Raw genomic sequence first — 20,186 nt, forward strand, 5'->3', positions numbered from 1 at the left:
TTGATCTGAAGCAGATGAAACACATACCCCACAATAATTACCACCTCGTATCGCATTAACGCCTTTGAGCTAATTCACAAAAATGCAACACAGCTGGTCAATAAAATCACAACTATTAACCTCATCAGATGGTATTTCCAACGATCATATACAATATTACATAGCCAGACCAATGACTTTTGAAAAATCGAGTTTAAACGGTGTCAGCTCAATGTTTTCAGCTGGCTAACACCAATAATAGTAACGTCGGACAATAAACACATTGCCGACACGACACAACCTTCACACGAATCTGCTGGATCGATACCAGCACGTAACCGCCATGCATATGCTGTTTGCCTCATCGGATCTAAGAATAGAACATCGAAATCAATTGAGCCACAACAACGCAGTCGAACACAGCAAAGATCCATCCAAACGGGCTACTGACACAAAAAGATTATCACCGATGATTAGAGAGCTATCAGCCTTCACAAATTTCACTATTACCATTGGTTTGAAAGCCGAGGCATATACCGCCACGCACAGAAGGCCATGCATCCCATGTAATGTACCAAGCCTCATCAGTGGATTCTCGCGTTTTCTCCCCGGGACCAGGTATATTTTGTTGTCTATAGTTAATCTTGCTACGCGTCTTCGGGTTATCTCTTCTGTGGCACCAGTTGATGATGCCGTAGAGTTCCTCAAATGCCTCTTCACTCTAGTACTGCGCAATTCGCATGCTAGGCCCGCGTAATGCAAAACCTGTGGATCAATGGAGTGGATTTGGCATTTGTACAACTCCGCCAACTTCGCCATTCATTCCCCGTATTGGTCATTCTCGTCTCAGCCTCCTTTTTTTTTTCGCGCCCGCTCTGCGACACTGCATATGAATCTTACACCCCACCGCACAGCAAGTTACTGCTAGAGCTAGCTCTCCACAATCCACCAATTGCTAAACCAATATGTCTCTGGCGAGTGAATTGTACTACCGGCGAAACCTGTCGGGTGCCGTTTCACTGAAGAATTACTTTCCCACTACTGATGAAGTTAGATGGCACCTTAAATTTGTGAAGGCGCTCGACAAGTACAAGCGCACCATCCTCAACTCTGATCGGTCGCTCCCAGGAGATATATGGCGGGTGTTTTTGATCTATGCCCTGCGTCGTTTTATTGTATTCATGCTGGCGTGTTTCCGAGAATATAACCACCAACCGGGAAAGGTGAATGAGGAGAAGAACTTTGAACATGGCTTCAAGCTGTCGCCGAAATTCCTTCAGTTTATGAGTCGGCTAGTGCCGCCTCTAGATGTAGCCATGGTGTGGTATTCCTACCTTATGGATCTGGGTGCTTGGTATGATCGGGGGATCCGTGGTGACTTTATGAATTTTATCAACATTCCTTTCCCTCTCCAAGCAATTGCGCAAGCTATTGATGATGACTCCTATGACTACAACCCTCAGCCTCAAGATGTTCAATACTACCAACAGGTAATGACAAACTTTTCTCAGGATGAGCCAGAACGAATCTATCACGTCCCCAGCATCAGCGTTATACCTGATTCGGTATTTGTGTGGTGTCCCAATTGTGGGGAAAACATTTTGCCTTCGGTTCCATGGACCAACGACGACTTGACCGGGTTTGCCGATGCTGACTTTGTGGCCCAGAAGGCGCCCAACCTGTCGTGTCGTTGTCCATTCTCACCTATGATCACTCACGATGAGTTACGCAAACGTACGTTGTATTATTTCATCAAAAACAACTTGTTTTTGCCGGGGTTATTCAAACACTTCAGTGAGGTTTTCCACAGTTACAAAAAGGTTGAAAGTTTGCAAGCTGATATTAACAAAACGCTTTCGTCGGATAGATTATTGCGGAACATGCCCAATATGCTGTTCTCGGAATTTGTTTGGGGTGTACGCCAAAAGTGTCGTCTGTCTGACTTTGCTCAAAAAATGGATTTGATCATGGCCCCGTTGGCCAACACTAACATTGTATTCACCACTGGTAGTAACACGTTGACATTCACGGAAGACTTTGTGCAAATGGTCAGGAATTGCGAACCATTTTTTGAAAAGTTGACACAATTAAACTGGGCCGAAGACAAGTATCAAACATTGTTGATCGACGAGCTGATTAAGCGATACCGTAAATGGTTACCGGTGTCCAGAGCCACTAAAGGGCAGGCAATTTTTCCTACTGTGGATATCGACTTGATTTGGCGCACCCACCAGTTAGCTCCATTCTTCTATTTCAACTTCATGAAGGAAGAGATGAAATATATGTTGGACGAGAGTTTCGTTGCTCAAAATGCACTTCAAGTATATGAATATACTTTGGTGCAATACAAAGGGATTGCTGGCCATGACTTGAGCATTTGTAAATGTAATGCCTGTGTACGTAAACGGCATGGTATGGGCGACGAACTGTTACTGCGAGCCATGGGCTCGATGTCGTTATCGGAAAAAGTGAACTTCAACAATATGTCCGAAAAGGAGCGCATGGCCCAGCATTATGCCCAGCAAGAGCAACAGGGCAGTTCCAAGGGACAAGGAGGCTACTCCCTTAGTGAAACGCAAGGCCTTCCTCCTAGTTATCCGGACGACAACTATGCACCGCCTCCCGGACATCCTCCCAAGCAGGATTATGCACCTCCTCCTGGTCCTCCTCCCCAAGATGACTTTGCCCCTCCTCCTGGCCCCCCTCCTCAAGATGATTTTGCCCCTCCTCCTGGCCCCCCTCCTCAAGATGATTTCGCTCCTCCTCCTGGTCCTCCGCCGCAGGATGATTTCGCCCCCCCATCAGGACCCCCGCCTGAAAAAGGCGGCAATTCGTCATTGGACTCAAGGGGACAACAGCCAATTGGGGGAGGTGGAGCTTCCCAAAATCCTTCCGCCCCTCCTTTACCCCCCGGGTATGCGAATGCAAGTGCCAGTGGCAAGGCTGGGGTTTGGCTAGCACTTTCTCCCACTTACCCACAAAAGTGTGACGCGGTACATCAAGTGTGTGAGTGTCGAGGCGGTATGGGCTGTGGTGGCGGCGGTCCTTCGTGTCGTGCTGCGCGATTAAATGTTGGCGAAGGAGGGAGGCTGGGGTTATTCGGTCGTATCAGACGTTCTTGACGAGCAAAATAAAATTATATCAACAGCTTCAAAAAACCACACAAGCAAGCATGTTCCATTTCGAATACATGACTCAAAGTAATCAGAAATAATATCTCAAAGCAATTTATAGACATATAATTTGATCCGCTCTCTATGATTCGACGATTGAGAGTTTACCGTTGTGGTTACCACATGAACCTCAATGCTTTCTAAGAGCGAAAAGTTCAAGCTACAAGATTTCAATTCACAAACGTTTATAATAAATAAATAATTGAAGACCATTGAATAAATCAGCGGCAGCTTGATGGTACCACGCATGAAGCCACCGCATCGTCAAAACGAAATAAAAGTCAGTACACCGCCGGGGACTCAAGCCTTTTCGTAGGAGTCCCAGTTATCCAAAATAGCCTTGATTTTGTCAGACTTAGTCAAGTTGTACACATCAGTGAAGTACTCCTTGGTAATTTCGAAAGGCTTAGCGGTCAAATTGGGGATGTACTTGCCGATCAAGTCTTGAGGCTTCACCAGCGACTTGGGGATCTTTTTGCGCAAGAATCTTTGGAAGGGCTTCACTCCCAGCATCAAGTAGGATGAGTGGAAAGGCACGTCAATGCCCTTCAACGGGATGACGGCGAAACCTCTTTGCAAGTCAATAGGTTGAGGCTTGTTTTCAGTTTGCTTGGCCACTTCTTCAATGATTTCCTTCAAGTGAGCGGCGACTTCTTCCACCAGCATTTGCTCTTGCAACTTAACAATGTCGACCTTGTTCAATTTGATAACGTTGAGAACATTAGTCAAGCAGTCCAACCCACGCAAGTCACCAGCAGTAACGTATTGCTGGTTTTCAACGTTGTAGTTAACAATCTCAAGCAACCAGCCCGAAACCTTGGCAGTTTCATCAACGACAAATCTGAGAGCAGCGTCGTCGAAAGTGGGCGAGACACGCGACGGGTTCACAGCACACATACCGTAGTTGGAACGGCCCAAGTCGTCACGGGGCACAGCAACTTGCATCGTCATCCCTCTGTAGAATACAACGTCGACCAACGATTCAATGGGCATAACGTTAGCAAGCGACGACAACGCCGAGTACTCACCAAGCGAGTGACCCGCAAACATAATGTTTTCGGGGATCAAGCCCTTCAGCTTGATGTCTTCAAACGCGGCCTTTTCCATGAGAGTAAGGGCGGGTTGAGTGAATTGGGTAGCCAGCAACAAACCAGTGGGCGACACGAACTTGAACTGCTCAGTGTTGTGAGTGACGTCCTTGAAGATCTTTTCCAGCTTAAGCGAACCATCGTCACCAATAGTTTCAAACATCATCGAGATGTAGTTTTCCCGGATCTTGCGACCCTTGGCACCACCAAAGTGTACGATCAACTCCTTAGGGTTGTTTTGAACAATGTCCAAGATTGAGAACCCGTAGTTATCAACAAAGTGCTTGTCGGCCTTGTCCCAAATGGCACGAGCGACTTCAGACGAGTTGTACAAGTCCATACCCATACCCTGTTCTTGAGAACCTTGACCGGTGAACACATAAGTGGTGATGGGTTGTTCAATTTCGGCTTCACCAACTAACACCACGGATTCAGTTTCAACGTTCTTGGTTTCAACCTTGATGATCTTACGACCATTGATCATACCAATGTGTTCAAGAGTGGTTTGCAACACGTCATTAGGCAACACCATACCAACAAAGTTGCACTTGAAAGCACGAACACGAGCAGCAATGGAGTTGGCAGCCCACTCTTCAACAAGGCCACGAACGGCAGCCAGCGAAAACATACCGTGGGTAATAGTGCCAGGCAAGTTGGCGTAAGCAGCAAACACACGCGACACGTGGATGGGGTTGTAGTCACCAGAGACAACAGCGTAAGGTTCATTAGTGCCGGGAGCCTTAGAGGTGAGTTCTTCGCCCAGCGAGATGGGAATGACGTTTTCAAATTTGACGGCTTCCTCGATGGTCTTACCGTTACGCAGCAAGTAGTCGATCACGGGGTTACCGTACAGCTTACCGGCTTCGTATTCAACCGAACCAACCTTAACCACTTCCTTTGTGGGCAATTCCAATAACACGTCACCAACGGTTTCAATCAGTGAGTAGAGGTTACCCAGCTTGAACTTGTAGACTGAAGTGCAACGGAAGGTCAAATCTTCACCCAAGATTTCGACTTCCTTGTCAAGCGAGAACCACTCTTTCGAGCGCAACACGGCCACATCCTTAGGCGACTTGAACGAAACTTGGTAAGGAGCTTCCACCACCTTTTGGAAGGTGTTCTCAAAGTCGTTGTAAACGCCACGGTAGAGGAATTGCGACGAAACCTCCATCACGGGCTTGCCGTCACGGAAAATGGTACCAACAACTTCGACCATCTTACCCAGAGGTTGGTTGACAACGGCCTTAATGTCAGCAACGGCCTTCACGCGATCGCCAACCTTCAACGGAGTAGCACCAGGAATCATCTTGTAACCATTCAGCAAGTGCACCAATTTGAGCAAGTCCCCGTCAACAGTCTTGGGGAAAATCGCCTTGATAATGGCACGCCAGCCAATGACAATGGCAAAGTCCATGGGGGCTTGTTGGTCGCGACCAGGCAACTTGGTAAACGCTTCACAGTTGTTACCAATGGCGTGAGTGAAGTCGGCAATGTCGCGAGCGTTGATCACCACCTCTTCACCGTTAATCGACTGTTGCACGTCAATGTTGGTGTCGTAAGGCACAGCTTGACCGAACCACAACTTCCAGTAGAATTCCTTAATGCGGTCGTTGCGGCCTTCCATTTGTTCCAAGATGGGAGCAAAACCGTCGGCAGGGTTGTAGGTGTAGAGGAACGGCATCGCCAAGGGAAGACCGTCAGCAGTCCGGTGTTCAATCAACTCAAGCACAATAGTGTTGGCATTCTTCAAAAACAACTTGACGGTGGGCTTGTACTCACCCTTGATCTTTTCCAACACCACCAATTGCGAGTCCAGCACTTGGTAGACAGCACCGGGAGCAGGCGCCAAGATCGAGTGGAGAGGGTTGGGCACGTGCAGCTTGCCTTGAACCACGCGGTCGGTCAGCAAAATGGCTTGCATCCACAGCAACTTGTCACCAGCCAAAGCGTCCAAGAAAGCAGTAGCGTCGGGGAGGACAGTGCGACCAACCTTGTACGAGGTGACACCACCGTCAGTAGTAACTTCGACACCGGCGAGCTTGGGAGCAGCAACGGGTTGCTTGCCACCAAAGTATTCAACCACCGGCACCTTCAGGATGTCACCACCGTAGAGGTCGTCCAACAACTTCGAGATGTGACCTTCGTGAATCGAGTCCAAGATCTCGCCGATGGGTTCGTTGACCTTGTTGGTAAATTGAGCAGCCACAGGCCCGTGCAAGATACACACCCGGCCAACGTCTTCGTCGACCACCAGCTCGATGTCTTCGGATTGCCACAACGAGTCCTTCTTGAAGTAGACTTCGAAACGTTCGTCCAAAATGGGCACGAAAGGAGCGGGCTTTTGACCGGGGCGGATACAGCAGATCAAGAAGTAGTCGGCGTCTTCCTCAGAGATGAGTTGTTCCTTGGCTTCAGGGTAGTGGTCAAAGAACTTGTCAACAAACTCTTGAGGGTTGGAGTCCAATTCAGCAAAGTTCTGGATCAACGAAACCTGGCCTTCGTTGTAAGTGAAACGTTCTTCAACGCGACGCAAAAAGTCACCCAAGAAGTTGCGCAAAGTGAAGTCGATCCAGCGGCCACGCTTGGATATGTACATGAGCTCGATCATGCGGTTAGCTACTTCCTGGTAGGTCATATCTTCGAGGTCACAAGCCTTACCCTTAGAGTCCTTACCGAACCAGGGCTTTTGGAAGTCCTTGTTAAGACGGTCGATGATGTAGTCCTTCTTCTTGTTGATGGCCTCAAGGAGCTTGTTCTTAGGCAAATTGAACAAAGTCTCGTCGAATTCCTTCCACAACAAGACACCGCGGGTGGCGATCTTGTGGATGGGTTCGCCCATTTCCGAGATGACAGTGACGATACCACCAGTGTCCTTCTTGAACGATTGTTCCCATTGAGCGTCGGTAACCCCAGGGCACTTGGCAATCAACTCCTTGGCAGACAACGAGGTGTGAGCTTCCTTAGCAGTCATCACACGAGAACCAAACAACACCCCGTCGAAAGGCATGGGAGGGTAGTTGAACTTGGCCGACCAGGCACCAGTCAAGTAAGGGTAGGTATCATCTTCCAGACCGAACCCGGAGCCAGCAATCAAGATGATGTTCTTGCACTTTCTCAACTTAGCGTACATCTGCAAGATGGGTTGGTGGAAATCTTCGTACGAATGGTGACCACCACCACGACCACCAGTCCATTGCACGAGGATAGGGAAGTTGGGGTGAGCCTTAGCGATAGTAATACATTGAGAGATAGCATCGATGGAACCCGGCTTCAACCCTAATTGGGTGATGCCCAAGTCTTCAATGTATTCAGTGGCCACTTCCAAGGAGGGAACACCAGCACCAATCACCAACCCTTCAATAGGGTAACCCTTCTCTCTCAATTCCTTGATCAATGGCACCCCCCATTGCAACATCCGCGGGTTGACGTAAATGAGGTTGATCGAGAAACCGAAACCTGGCTTAATGCGAGCGACAATGTCGTCGATGGCCTTGGTCATCATCGAGGGCAGGAAGTACCCACCACCAGCAAGTTCGATGTGGTAGCCGGCGTTGGTAGCGGCAACCACAATGTCGGAGTTGACGGTAGTAGGAGTCATACCAGGAACCATCAACGGCGCCCGGCCCAACAACCGCGAGAACTTGGTGTCGACGTACACCTTGTCACCCTTAGTCTTCACCAACTTGGGGGCGAACTCAGCCAACCAGTTGGGGGCATACTTGACGTTGTAAAAGTTGAAAATTTCTTGCTTGAAACCAAAGTCGTCCTCAGCGGTAGGGGCGTCCAACGTGCCGGCCAAGATCACACGAGTACCCGAGCCGACCTTGTTCCGGTGAGTAAGAACACCCAAACCAGATACACCCCCGGGACCAAATTCCAACATGTGGGTCAGCTTGAAGTTGGTGGCGCGTTCCCACATCACAGGCAAAGTGGTGATACATTCAATCAAGCGGTGATTCAAGTTGTCGGAGTAGGTTTGGTAGTTCTCACCCAGCTCGGAGTCGTACACGGGGACGCGAATCGCCAGTTGTTCAAACAAAATGCCGTGCTCCTTACAGTCGTTGTAGATGACTTCGGTAGCGTCAGAAAGCAAGTGCGAGTGGAAGGGGGCGTGGATAGGCAAGAACCGGTTGGAGAACTTGAGCTTACGTTGCGAGTGAGGCACCCGCAGTTGGTCCAAGCCCAGAGGAGCCTTGTTGTTCCGCAAGATCAAGTTGAAACCGTACAACGATTCGGGGGGACCCGAGATGACCATATTGCGACCACCGTTGACCAATGAGATGCCAATGTGCTTCAGTTTAGGCAAGTTCTTGTTGGTTTCGTCGATAAACTTTGAGACCTGTTCGCGGTTCAAGTCACGGACCGACAACATTGGCGACGGGCGACCTTCAGCATGTTCGATCGAGTCTTGCAACATAGTGGGGGGCAAGTTAGTCTTGGGGTAGGCCAACGAAGCACGGCACCCAATGAGCATCATCATGGCACAGCACTTAGTGGCGTTCAAAATGAAGTCTTCCCAAGTCAGCGACGAGGCCACCGCCAACGCGGCGATCAACCCTTGAGAGTGACCAGTAGTACCCGCCTTCAACGAGTCGCGGAATTCGCCGGGGGTGACACCCAACACCTTACAAGTGACGGTGTAGTGGCACATTTGGATGAGGGAGATCAAAGGGCACGAAACGTGGGCGGCAAGCAAGTACTCGGTGTCGGGGGTCTTGTCGGCCAGTTGCAACCAGCCCAACACATCGAGGCCTTGGGTATAGATCTTGTCAAACTGAGGGTCGGCCTTGATCAACTTGTTGAAGTGCTTAGCAATGGGAACAATGACGTCTTCGTAGACCAACGGGTGGTAGATGTGGTACAAGTCGCGTAATTCTTCAAAGTATTCGTCGGTGTTCCCTTGACCACCAAAGATGGCCAGGAGCGAGGCGGGGCCAGAAGCGGCATCGGTCAACAATTGAGACTGCTGGGTCGAAATCTTCAGGTTCAGGTTGTGGACGGCTTGCAAGTAGTTGCGGATGACGTGGTACTTGACTTTGTAGGCGGTAGTGGGATGTTCTTCCAGAGTCATCAATTCGACGGCAAATGAGTGGATATCATTGTTGGCAAGGTACCGCGAGTCGAAGTCAGCAACACAGACCTTGAGTAAATCGTCAAATTGACCTTCTTCGACAGGGTTCACTTCGGCGGCGACAAAGCCCAAAAACTGACCGAACAATTCGGCGGGGGACGAAGGTTCATCGTCTTCGGCGTAGCCTTCAGTGGGAGTGGGCAATTGTTTGATGAAGCGCTCCCGCAACTGGGAGTATTTGAAAAACTGGTCCACGGGCACCAAAAAGGTGTGTTCGATGTCGCCGTGAGTCAACAGAAACGGACGATGGGTAGCACTGACCATTGTGTGGAGGGATTCTGCGAAGGATGCAATAAATAAATCAACAAGCACACGGGTGGTACGTCTGGTGCGAGTTATTAACCTTGCGGGACCTACAGCAGCGGCTATGGGGGTTTTTGTTTCCCATGTCTGCTCAACATTTTGATATGCATGTAGTGTACATAGGTGCTCAACAGATTTTGGTGGCCCCATCTGGGCTCATAGTGCGACACTGTTGGGAGGCGAACGGAAGAACGAAGAGCACTTTAGGTGGATAAGAAGTTGATGGGTAAGACGTTTCATTTCCCAGATTTGATTGGGTTTTGTTTAGTTATTCTACATATTGATGAACAAGCTTTCAAGCTTTGTTTTTCGTGGAGTACTACAATGGTAACAGACGCCGAATAGGTCTTGGTGCCCCGTCCGGAATGAATACCTCCGACTATCGCTACGCATTTCTCCAGTTATTGTGTTACTGGGGGCCGAGATCATTTGGCCTAAGGCACGTTTTCGGAGTAGTGCATATGGGCAACCGCAGCTCCCAACCCCATCGGTACCAACAGTATCCACTCGTAATTTCAGTTGGGGAGCCAAGGCGGCCAAAATAAAGTTAACTCGGGTGAGAGATATTTCCTTAGACATTGTAGGGTGTTTCTATCGCGAATGTGGCTGCGGTTGTCGCTGCCGCCATCGCCGGGTCTACATGCGTCTAACCTCATCTCTTCGAGAGGGCATCGCCACCCTCATTGAGAGTTGCAGATAGTCGTGAGCGGACCCCACTGAATGTGTGGAGTCACAAACGTACAACAGAAGTGTTTGGTCGGTATGGTTCAGATACCGCCACTGGCGCAGCTTTAAGGTAGCTTGCAAACAGAAATTTAAGTTTGGAGCTCCGAAAACTCCCGGAGGTGAGATAAGAAAATTCTGTGGGGCACACTGTACGTCACAGACTGGCAAATTTATAATCGAACTGAACATACTCACAAGTTGTATTTTTCTCGTTGGTAATCAATCTCACCGTTAACAGTTTTAGGTGGTGTCCTACTCGAGGGGAGATTTTTCATCTACACAAATGGAAAAATGTCTCAAAACTGCATCGAGCTAAAAAGCCGTTGTGGGGCGGAATTTTTTTTGACAACTTGAACTTATTGAGGAGATAAACTAGTATGTATATACTTTTAAGCTCTCATTGGGAGCCTAGAAACTGTGATTAATTATTGGTGGCCAAAGCTTCCTGTCTTACAGGATCGAAGTAGGCATGGTCCATTGCCTCCTGGGCGGTTAACCGTTCTTGGTGGTCGTAACGTAACAACTTGTCGATGAAGTCTAAAAACTCATCGGACACCAAGTGCTGGTTGTTGTCATTGACAAATCTATCCCATGACCGGCGGTTGTAGTACGCCAAGTCTTCATATTCATCCAGTAATGTCAAGTTGTACTTTTCAAGATAAGCATTCAATGCATTGGACCCCAACACGCGAACGATCTGCACCAACTGATCAGTATTAGACTTACCATGAAAGAATGGTTCCTTCATAAACACCATCGATGCTAACATGCACCCGAAACTCCACAAATCGAGAGAGTAGTCGTAAAGTCTGAAATTGACTAACAATTCGGGACCCTTAAAATAACGTGACGCGACACGAACGTTGTATTCGGTACCGGGGTGGTAGTATTCAGCCAACCCCCAATCAATTAACCGCAATTTTTTCTCCTTATGGTCAATCATTACATTGTGCGGCTTCACATCACGATGCATGATACCTTGACTGTGGCAATAATCAAGAGCACGCAACAACTGGAACATGTAGAAACGAATGTCATAGTCGGTGAAAGTGGGGTATAATGTGCGGAAGTCGATGTTTTCCACGAGCTCGAAAATGAACGCCGGGGTTTTCAGCTGCGGCTCCCGAACCACATCATAGAGAGTAATAATATTGGGCCCATTAACCAAGTTTTTCAAAATCAGGATTTCACGCTTGATCTTTTTCCGCTTGACTGGCTTAAGAACCTTTATTACGCATTTTGCTCCCAGCGTGAGGTCGATACCAAGAAAGACTTCGGAGTACTTGCCCCGACCAAGCTTCTTGATAATCTCATAGTTTTCTTGTGAGTTCCACTGAATCTGGAGATCATCATAATCCCAATACAGCTGGGGCTTGTGCGAGAGCACATCGGCATAAACCCGTGCCACCGACGTCACTTCTTTAGGCATCCGCGATCCAAATACAATGAATACCAGATAGAGACTGAATAAAACACCCACAAATAGTAATATTCGAGGGATGATGTTGGGGAACTTTTTTGGCCACTGATGGTTTGTTGTCGTGGTTGAGGCGATGGATTTTTTGTGAGCATCAACGGTCACGTGCGCTTAGACATCCATGGATGGTTAATTGAAGGTGGAGATGTATGGCAAATCGATATCAATGTCTGACTTATATACACGTAAGGGTGCCATTGACGAAGTGGGCCAAAACTTTCTCACATCAACTCATAAATCCGATTGGCTCAAACCATTCTTTCTCAATTACTTTTCCCGAACGGTCAATAGGGTAGGAAATCGAATTATTCCGAAATCGGACTATCTTTTGTCATCTCATTGTGTATAACCGCTAGTAAATGCTAAATTATTAGTCATCATCATCAACTATATCCTTTATACAAAGGCCACAAAGAGCCTTGAAATTGGTAAAGGTCACGTCATTATAATATTATCGTCAATTCGTATCATTCCAAACCCATATTATTATCGAAGAAAAAGTTTGGCATGGTTTCCGTTTGCAAATACAGCCCTAAGCCGAAGGAGTCATTGCTTATCGCATCATCAAGGAAATTGCCGTGAAGTATTCCCAGGTATTGAGGAGTCAAGTTAGCACTGTCCAGATTGCTCAGAGCGGCGTATTTATTGACATTCACAGGCACATTCAGATTGTCCATCATGCCCGTGTTGGGGTCGTAAGATGCTTGCATCATACAACCCATCAGACCGTCGCTGCAGGGTGGCATTTGGGAGCCAACTGGCATGTATTCGGTTGGCAATGCGTGGTACTGAGTGCCGGCACCGCCTGGGCCAGTTTGGGGATCGCCCATAGCTAAAACCCGACTTTGAGGGGTGCTAGACAGCAGAGGGTTTTTGTTGTTACCAAACGGCAGGTCACCAGTCACACCCTTGATCTTAGCCCTTAACTCCTTGTGGTTCATGAAGAGCTCGGGGAACATCAGCCGAGCACTGTCAAAGTGGTGTTGCAAGCCAGCATCATCCAGGAATACTGTCAGGTTGTTGCGAGTTTCATAAATGACTGTGGTAATCTTAAGCATGAGCTTGATTATAAGTCCCACCATGGCTTCCTTGTGATAGAATCGGGCCTTAGCATCCCCTTCTTCTAAATCGGCAATAGCAAAGAAGTTACGCAGAAGGTGGATGAGCAAATTGATGTCATTCAATGAGTCTGAGTGGGGGTGATTTATCACACCAGCAACAAGACACAAAAATGCCGAGGAGGGAAAGAAGGCAATCCAGTTGAAGTACGACATGGAGCAGTTCAGTCGGTTCAAGTCCTTACAAAGATGCAAGATTGTTCTAGCCAGTTGAAAGCATAAGTGCCGACTGCGGTTTATCTTCAGGATCTCTTCGTTGCCTAAATTAGCAGTGTCCACCACCAATGGCACCCGGTTGATAATCATGAGGTGCAAAAAGTATGCCAAATGCATGTTGAAAGACTCACGTCTATCGCGCATAGCGGTAACAAACTCAAGCTTATTAGTATCAAAGTGAGGATCGTCCCAAAAGCGAGGCCGGCGTTCACTAGATATGCATTCAGCGTAGGCTGCCATCTCCTCGTTGAGTTCTTCCAATACGTCCATAAACTTAGGAAACAGGTACTGCTTTGCACGGGCACTGAAAATGCGATTGTACAGCTTGGCTCTAATCTCCGAAAGCACCTTGAGATAAACTTGACCAGCGATAGGTTCACCACACAAGTTGGAGAACTTTATGAGTTGTCTTTCGGGCTTACTGGGGTCGCGCAAAAGCTCCTGCAGCAACTCATTGTGAGCTTTGACAACATCTTCGGATAAGTCTTGCCCCATACAAGCAGCCCAAGTGAAAAAATGAGTGAAGTCGGAGTAAGAGTCGGTGGTGACGTCTGACAGATCAATCAATGGTGGCTTCCCAGTTCGGAAACAAATTTCCACGTCAAAGTAGTAACAGAACCACCATACGCGGCGGCGTTCGAGAGATTCCTCGTAACTAAGGCACTCATAAGTTTCCAGTCGATGAAGACCAATTTCTTGAGCGAACCGGAGCGCTACGGTACCCAAAATGTAGTTTATCGGCAGGATAAACCAATTAGCTTCGATATACATCATGAATAAGAGGATGCCTTGAATGGTGGGCAAGCCCTCAGATATCACACATATACGGTGGTAGTAAGCAATAGCTTGATTGAAAAGTTGATCTTTCAACTTTTGAAGATCTTCCGCGTCGAGTTCATTGGCAATCACTGGAGGCAATTGAGCTCCCCGAGCAATCTCGTCGACGAGGAACGTGATGCACCACAATAATATCAGGCACATGATAAGAAGCTCAGAGCATTTGATTTGCACGCGGTTGCCGGATTCGAGAGCGTCATAGTACTTTTGGAAAAGCTTTTCCACGCGACAAGTGTCAATGATCAATCCGGTAATGGCGATTTCCAGCGACGCCGCTTCCAACAATGCAAAACAGCCCTCGCGAGATAATGTGAATGGCCGCTCAAGTAAACGTCGACGTCCTTTCAGATCCAACACAGGAGGGTCAACCCATTTGCGGATGAACAGCTTGAGTTTTGAAAAGAAAATCACTGGCAAGTTTCTGATTGGGTTTGTAAGAACAATTCCTTCCAGGCCAAGCGCGGTCAGAATCCAGTCAAGCGATTTACGACTGAATATGCACATAATCAGGTGGTTGCCAATGTATACCTCAATAGGTGGTTCAGTGGGTACCGTTGAAACCACCAGGCTTTTACCCTCGTTGACGCCAACTTTCTCGTCCAGCAGTGGCTCATCGTCGTCTTCTTCTTCGTCCACGCCTTCATCGACTTCTGACGATGACGGTAAATGACCGGGCAAAGGCACCATGTTGTAGCTGTCATGAGACGGGACAGACTTGATCTGATTATTACCAGGACCAACGAGTGACTCCATCCGGTTGGAGATCGACCACAAAATGCGCTCCATCTTCGAAAGTCTCATGTCAAACAGCTCCATCAGCTGGAGATGGCGGCGCTTGCGGGAGGCAGAGTCTTCGGCCAGGCGCTTCTTGATGATACGTTCTTTGTAGACACACTTCGAGTTGCGAACATGGACACAATTGGAGCACGGTTGTTGGCCATTGCACTTGATCTTCTTGCGACGACACGTCTCACACGCCACACGTATGCGTTTTTTCCCGTCTTGGTCGTCCTCCATCGTGTGTCAGATGAAACGGGATAGGGCGGGAGTATATTGACGGGGGGAGGTGGAGAGAGAGACGGCTGCAACACGATTATAAACTCTACTTTGTAGGCAATGCTAGAAGCAGTGCTGCTGCACGTGCGGTGGTTATGTGCCTTCGCACCACATTTGTCTCATCAAAATAGTTGATTTCGGCACGGAGGTGGTCGTAGTTCCCGTATACCGAGGGGAAAAGAATCTGAGATAAACGATGCCAACGGTGCATCTAAAATCCGTTAATGCGGCTTCAATTATTCCTTGTCCCGAAGCCCACGATGGCGATCCCCCCGTCTTTGTCGTACGCACCATTTCTGTTTATAGGGCAATATTACTCATCCAAAGATTTCGGGGTCTACCCAAACAGGACTGAGTGCGACTCAAGGATAGGGAAGGAGTTTGCGTGTCATCCCACGCACAAACGTCACATAAAGAATCAAACGATGAATAAGTTTTTGCGGCAGCTTCACATATGTGGCGTACTAGGCTATGTGTTAAGCGACGAGTAAGCGCTTTGAAGCGACTCCGGTGCACCCAATTTGGGAAGGTTACCGATTCAGTCACATTTTTTAGGCACCACTACATCACCAAGGCCGACGGCTTCCGCGGACTCGGCAATAAGCGTTTTTAGCGCTTACTAAGGAAAAAAAATCAAATTTGATGGGCTACGAGCGAGGTGGCTGATATATTCTAGAATTCATAAAGGCACATGTCACATCGTTCCAAAGACACGTCTGAGCGCTGCCAGCAAGGGCAGCGACATGGAACGACCCAAAGTTATTTTGCCAAGATCCCTAAGTAGAGATCATGACATCTTCTCTATCGTTCTACTCTACGACTGTGTTCAAGGATAGTGTTCTTCAGTCTTCGGCCGCTTTGGTGACTCACTAGGTTTAGACACCGGTGATTTAGAAGTTGTTGGCTGACACGAGCATATGAGAACTGAGGAAACTTCCTTGATCGGCTTAACTCGCGTAAGACATTGTTAAATATGGGTGACTTTGCCGCTTAGTCAGAGATGTGATCCCTACATTTCGAACACAATTTAATCTATATACTTTCTCTTACTTGGCGACCTCAACCTTAAGCCATACTCTATTAATATCTGATCTGGTACTTGCCGCCTTCAGTCTCATATTTCACCCATTTCACTGTACGGTAACTAGCCTTCTCCAGCACCCGTAAATACCGCACCAGAAGTCCCAGTGATGAGTACATTTCGAGCTTGAACTCAAGCAGCATTGGCGGCCGGCTCCACGTTGAAAGACTGGTGGTATAATCGTCTTCAGAATCATTGACTTCCACCTCCGCTCGGAACTCGTGTTCATCTTCACCAAAAAATTTAGGGAACCGCCACAAGTAAACGTTTTCTTCAGGATGATACTTGAAACGACCGCCCAGGGCCGAAGCGTTATTCCATATCACCCCCTTCGGTGTGGGTATTCTGAGAACCACATCAATTGCCGGAAGCTTCTTTGAAAATTGAGCTTTGATTCTTATCGTATACATCAATCGGTTATGCAAAGTACGCACTACGGGGGTCACTGAAAACGGTAGCTCGATCGCCAGGCGGCAGTTATAGCTCATGAGGGTGAATTCGCCATCAGGGGGAACGAATCGTATGGTACGGTCAGTGCTGAACCGAGTTAATTGTACGCATTGGTGAAATTTCAGATCCTCAAGCACTACCCCACCGCTACCTCCCCCATAAACAGTTTCGTTTTCGAGTAGAATCAGGTCATCATTGAAACCAAATTGGCATTCTGGCATGCCACTCAAATGCGTCTTCATATTGATCTTACCGTCGACAAATGCTTGTAATACTTCACCCTCCTCCGAGAGCAACGCGTTGATCCGCTCCAGCACGTCCAAGTAGATCTCGTTTCGGCGGTATTTGATGCCCTCTGGACGCCATGGATACAGCAGCGACTGAGACAGTTTTTGCAGAGTCAACTTTGGCTTCGCCTTGGCTATGAGTGATTTATTGCGGAAAAGTCCTGTCGACGATTGATGGCCATAGCCTTGGACGTGACTTGACACGTATGCTGGTTCAAGGTTTGTTGGAAAACCAAACTCGATCACTTCATCAAGCACTTCATGAATCATGACGAAATTATTCACCAACGCCTCGTCCTCGAGACCGGTGCCCTTAGTGCCGACGGCCTCTTCCACCAACAGGTTGAACTTGTAGAGAAACTCAAGGATCACCCCGCAGTCCTGGTTACTCCGGGTGACAGCACATATCCACACCAGTCCCAGGCGAATGTAGACAAACGATGTCGATCCCAACGTGAGTACGGGCAGGCGAGGTCCATGCCGCTCCAGCAGGGTGATGATTTGGATGCGAAACACCTCGGATATCGAGCGCTTTACTCCCTCTTTGTAGGTCTTCGCCACAATGACGTCGCCCTTGGAGTCATACATGAATAATGCGGTGATCATTGTTGGTTCTCTTGACCGCAGTGGACGCGGGTATACTGCGATCGGTCGCAGTGCCCCATGGCCGCAGATTTCGGTGTGCACACAACCTAAAGACACCAAGCCCCAGAATCGCTTGACATCGCTAAACCTCCAGATATGATTCTAATGATGGGAATCAGGGGTCCACCATCAAATATAGTCTACAAAAAATTATACACAAGAAGTTAATCTCCGTTTCAATCAGAAACCACTTTATTATCCCTCGTAGATTTTATTTGACCGCAATTATCACAATTGTCTTGACATACTCAACGCGTTCATCGGTGTTATTTCCTTGACTTCCGTTTGATCCCGCAACGATCGGCCTGCACACAGCCACAGCCACTGTCATGCGTTGGGCACCGCCGCTTAGGGGTTAGATTACAACCACCACCACTACGATGCTGAAGACAGAGCTTTTGTTTTGCAAAAGCAAGGTGTACTTACACCCTACTACATCGAAAAAGGATAATGTCTGTGGGTTTTTGAGTCTTACTCGAGACGATAATGCGCCTCCGACGGACATTCGCCTCAACTTCACTCCAGAAGCATCCTTGTCCCTGGAGGAATTGGCCATCTACGAGGAAGTGGATGTGTCGTGCATGCCAGGGCAGCAACCAAAGAAGGTCTACCGTGTGGCAAAACCGTCGTCAGGCTACTACAGTCAGCTGTGGCCGCTTCTGTTTGTATACCTGATCCAGTTCCGCCAACCTAGTGTTGGCCTCTGGTACGGCCTGATTGTTGTCAATACCAAGGATGGCAACCGAGTTATTTTGTTTTTTCACGATGACGAGTCGCCTCTGACGAAACAGGGTGAGAAGCAACGCAATAAAGATTTTGACCCCTTCGGTAGCGATGGTGGGCTCTACTGGGGAGGTGTTGATTTCAAAGAGGCATTGTCAAAGTATATTAACATAGCCCAGAGTGTGGAAAAACTGGTGTGGCTTGTTAACCCTGGTAGCGATGATTTGCGCAATTTCTCGCCCTTTATCAATCCTCCTGAAGATGACAAAGCAAAGTCAAGTAATACCTCGACTGACGCTGCCATTGAGTTTCCCGACTTTGGAAAAATGTTTACCCAAGCGAAATGGAAAGTCTTGGAAACGATAGCTACATTGGGGGCCAAAACACGTAACAATGTCATTGACTTATATGATGAGCACGCCCCAACTCCGATAAAACAACTTGTGAAACCGGAGATGATCACCGAGTTTAATGACACTACACGTGTCTACTTGGCTAAGTGGGCTCAACAAGTTAAGGAAGAAGCCGAACAAAATCAAATGGTTCTTAGTGACGACATTTACCGGAAGATCGAAAAGGAATTGGGTGGCGAGATATTGACTGATGAGGAGATTAGCAAGACCAATAGACGGTCGCCAATTTGCAAACAGGAATGGGACCTGTTCTTCGATCGTGATGGCCATTTGGCAATCCCGATCAGCGAAGTGAAAGAGCGTATTTTCCATGGTGGCTTAGCGCCCGAGGTACGTAACCCTGGTTGGTTATTCTTGTTGGGTGTATACCCTTGGGATCTGAACCTGGAAGAGCGACAACAATTGCGAAACAGTTACGAACTGGCTTATCACGATTACAAAAAGCAGTGGTTGGGTGACGACGAATTGAGGGCAACTGAGTATTGGCGTGACCAAAAGCACCGCATCGAGAAGGACGTCCATAGAACAGATCGCCAGCTTGATTTGTTCAAGCGAAAAAAGCCCAATCAAACGGAATCGAGAGAGTCGTCTCCGGAGACGCCTGATATCTCAGACAATGAAGATGAAGTCGACATTGCCAACATTGCAAACCCCCATTTGTACGCTATGCGTGAAATCTTGCTTACTTATAACCAGTATAATACCAATTTGGGCTATGTTCAAGGCATGACCGACTTACTTCTGCCTATTTACGTGGAAATTCGCGACGAGTCTTTGGTATTCTGGGCGTTTGCCAAATTCATGGAACGCATGGAGCGTAACTTTTTGCGTGATGCTTCCGGCATGAAACAACAGATGCTGACGTTGACTCAACTTTTACAATTTATGTTGCCGCAGTTATACGCTCATTTGGAGAAGTGTGAATGCAGCGATTTATTTTTCTTCTTCCGCATGTTGTTGGTGTGGTTCAAACGTGAGTTGAAATGGAACCAAATTGGACCTTTGTGGGAAACGTTGTGGACTGATTATTATAGCTCACAATACCACTTGTTCGTGGCGCTTGCGATCTTGCTGGACAATGAACGTATCATACGCCAAAACTTAGTTCGTTTCGATGAAGTACTCAAGTACATGAACGACTTGGCATTGAGTTTGAACATCAACACTATTTTGATCAGAGCGGAATTGTTATTTCTCAAGTTCCGTCGCATGGTAGATATCATCGATCGGGAAAACAGCTTACGGTTGATGAACGCTCTGCCATATCAAAGAGAGTCCGGTCAAGTAGACACGGTGACAATCAGTGATGACTTACGCCGATTGCTCTCAAAGGACATGGTAATTCAAAAAGAGGGACCACGCCCTGAAGGTGCTCTTGGGGGCTGAATGCAACAATGAATATTTGATTTCGATACATAGCATAAAAAAGGGTATGATTTGAAGTGATAAATTGTAATTCCAATACGTATTGATATCAGACCTC

The 20,186-nt window shown here is 47.8% G+C and overlaps 6 protein-coding genes across 6 annotated transcripts; 2 read left to right on the forward strand and 4 right to left on the reverse strand. All coding sequences in view use genetic code 12, as the record gives it.

Annotated features, from left to right (window-relative positions):
• Nucleotides 1-944: 944 nt before the first annotated feature.
• DIURU_004879 (uncharacterized protein) lies at nt 945-3,101 on the forward strand (the record flags this gene model as incomplete). Its single annotated transcript, XM_034157799.1, has 1 exon — nt 945-3,101. The coding sequence occupies one exon, from the start codon at nt 945-947 to the stop codon at nt 3,099-3,101; it is 2,157 nt and encodes a 718-aa protein (XP_034010282.1).
• A 351-nt stretch (nt 3,102-3,452) lies between these two features.
• Nucleotides 3,453-9,635, reverse strand: FAS1 (tetrafunctional fatty acid synthase subunit; the record flags this gene model as incomplete). The annotated part of the gene is made up of 1 exon (XM_034157801.1): nt 3,453-9,635. One exon carries the CDS (start codon nt 9,633-9,635, stop codon nt 3,453-3,455), a length of 6,183 nt encoding a protein of 2,060 aa, XP_034010283.1.
• A 1,186-nt stretch (nt 9,636-10,821) lies between these two features.
• CKA1 (casein kinase 2 catalytic subunit) lies at nt 10,822-11,829 on the reverse strand (the record flags this gene model as incomplete). The annotated part of the gene is made up of 1 exon (XM_034157802.1): nt 10,822-11,829. The coding sequence occupies one exon, from the start codon at nt 11,827-11,829 to the stop codon at nt 10,822-10,824; it is 1,008 nt and encodes a 335-aa protein (XP_034010284.1).
• Nucleotides 11,830-12,344: 515 nt separating this feature from the next.
• Nucleotides 12,345-15,065, reverse strand: DIURU_004882 (uncharacterized protein; the record flags this gene model as incomplete). The annotated part of the gene is made up of 1 exon (XM_034157803.1): nt 12,345-15,065. One exon carries the CDS (start codon nt 15,063-15,065, stop codon nt 12,345-12,347), a length of 2,721 nt encoding a protein of 906 aa, XP_034010285.1.
• Nucleotides 15,066-16,184: 1,119 nt separating this feature from the next.
• On the reverse strand, nt 16,185-17,528 carry APM4 (Apm4p; the record flags this gene model as incomplete). The annotated part of the gene is made up of 1 exon (XM_034157804.1): nt 16,185-17,528. One exon carries the CDS (start codon nt 17,526-17,528, stop codon nt 16,185-16,187), a length of 1,344 nt encoding a protein of 447 aa, XP_034010286.1.
• A 419-nt stretch (nt 17,529-17,947) lies between these two features.
• GYP7 (Gyp7p) lies at nt 17,948-20,089 on the forward strand (the record flags this gene model as incomplete). The annotated part of the gene is made up of 1 exon (XM_034157805.1): nt 17,948-20,089. One exon carries the CDS (start codon nt 17,948-17,950, stop codon nt 20,087-20,089), a length of 2,142 nt encoding a protein of 713 aa, XP_034010287.1.
• Nucleotides 20,090-20,186: the final 97 nt, after the last annotated feature.

Source organism: Diutina rugosa, assembly GCF_008704595.1.
Source record: "Diutina rugosa strain CBS 613 chromosome Unknown scaffold2_size729309, whole genome shotgun sequence".
NCBI classification, from domain to species: domain Eukaryota; kingdom Fungi; phylum Ascomycota; class Pichiomycetes; order Serinales; family Debaryomycetaceae; genus Diutina; species Diutina rugosa.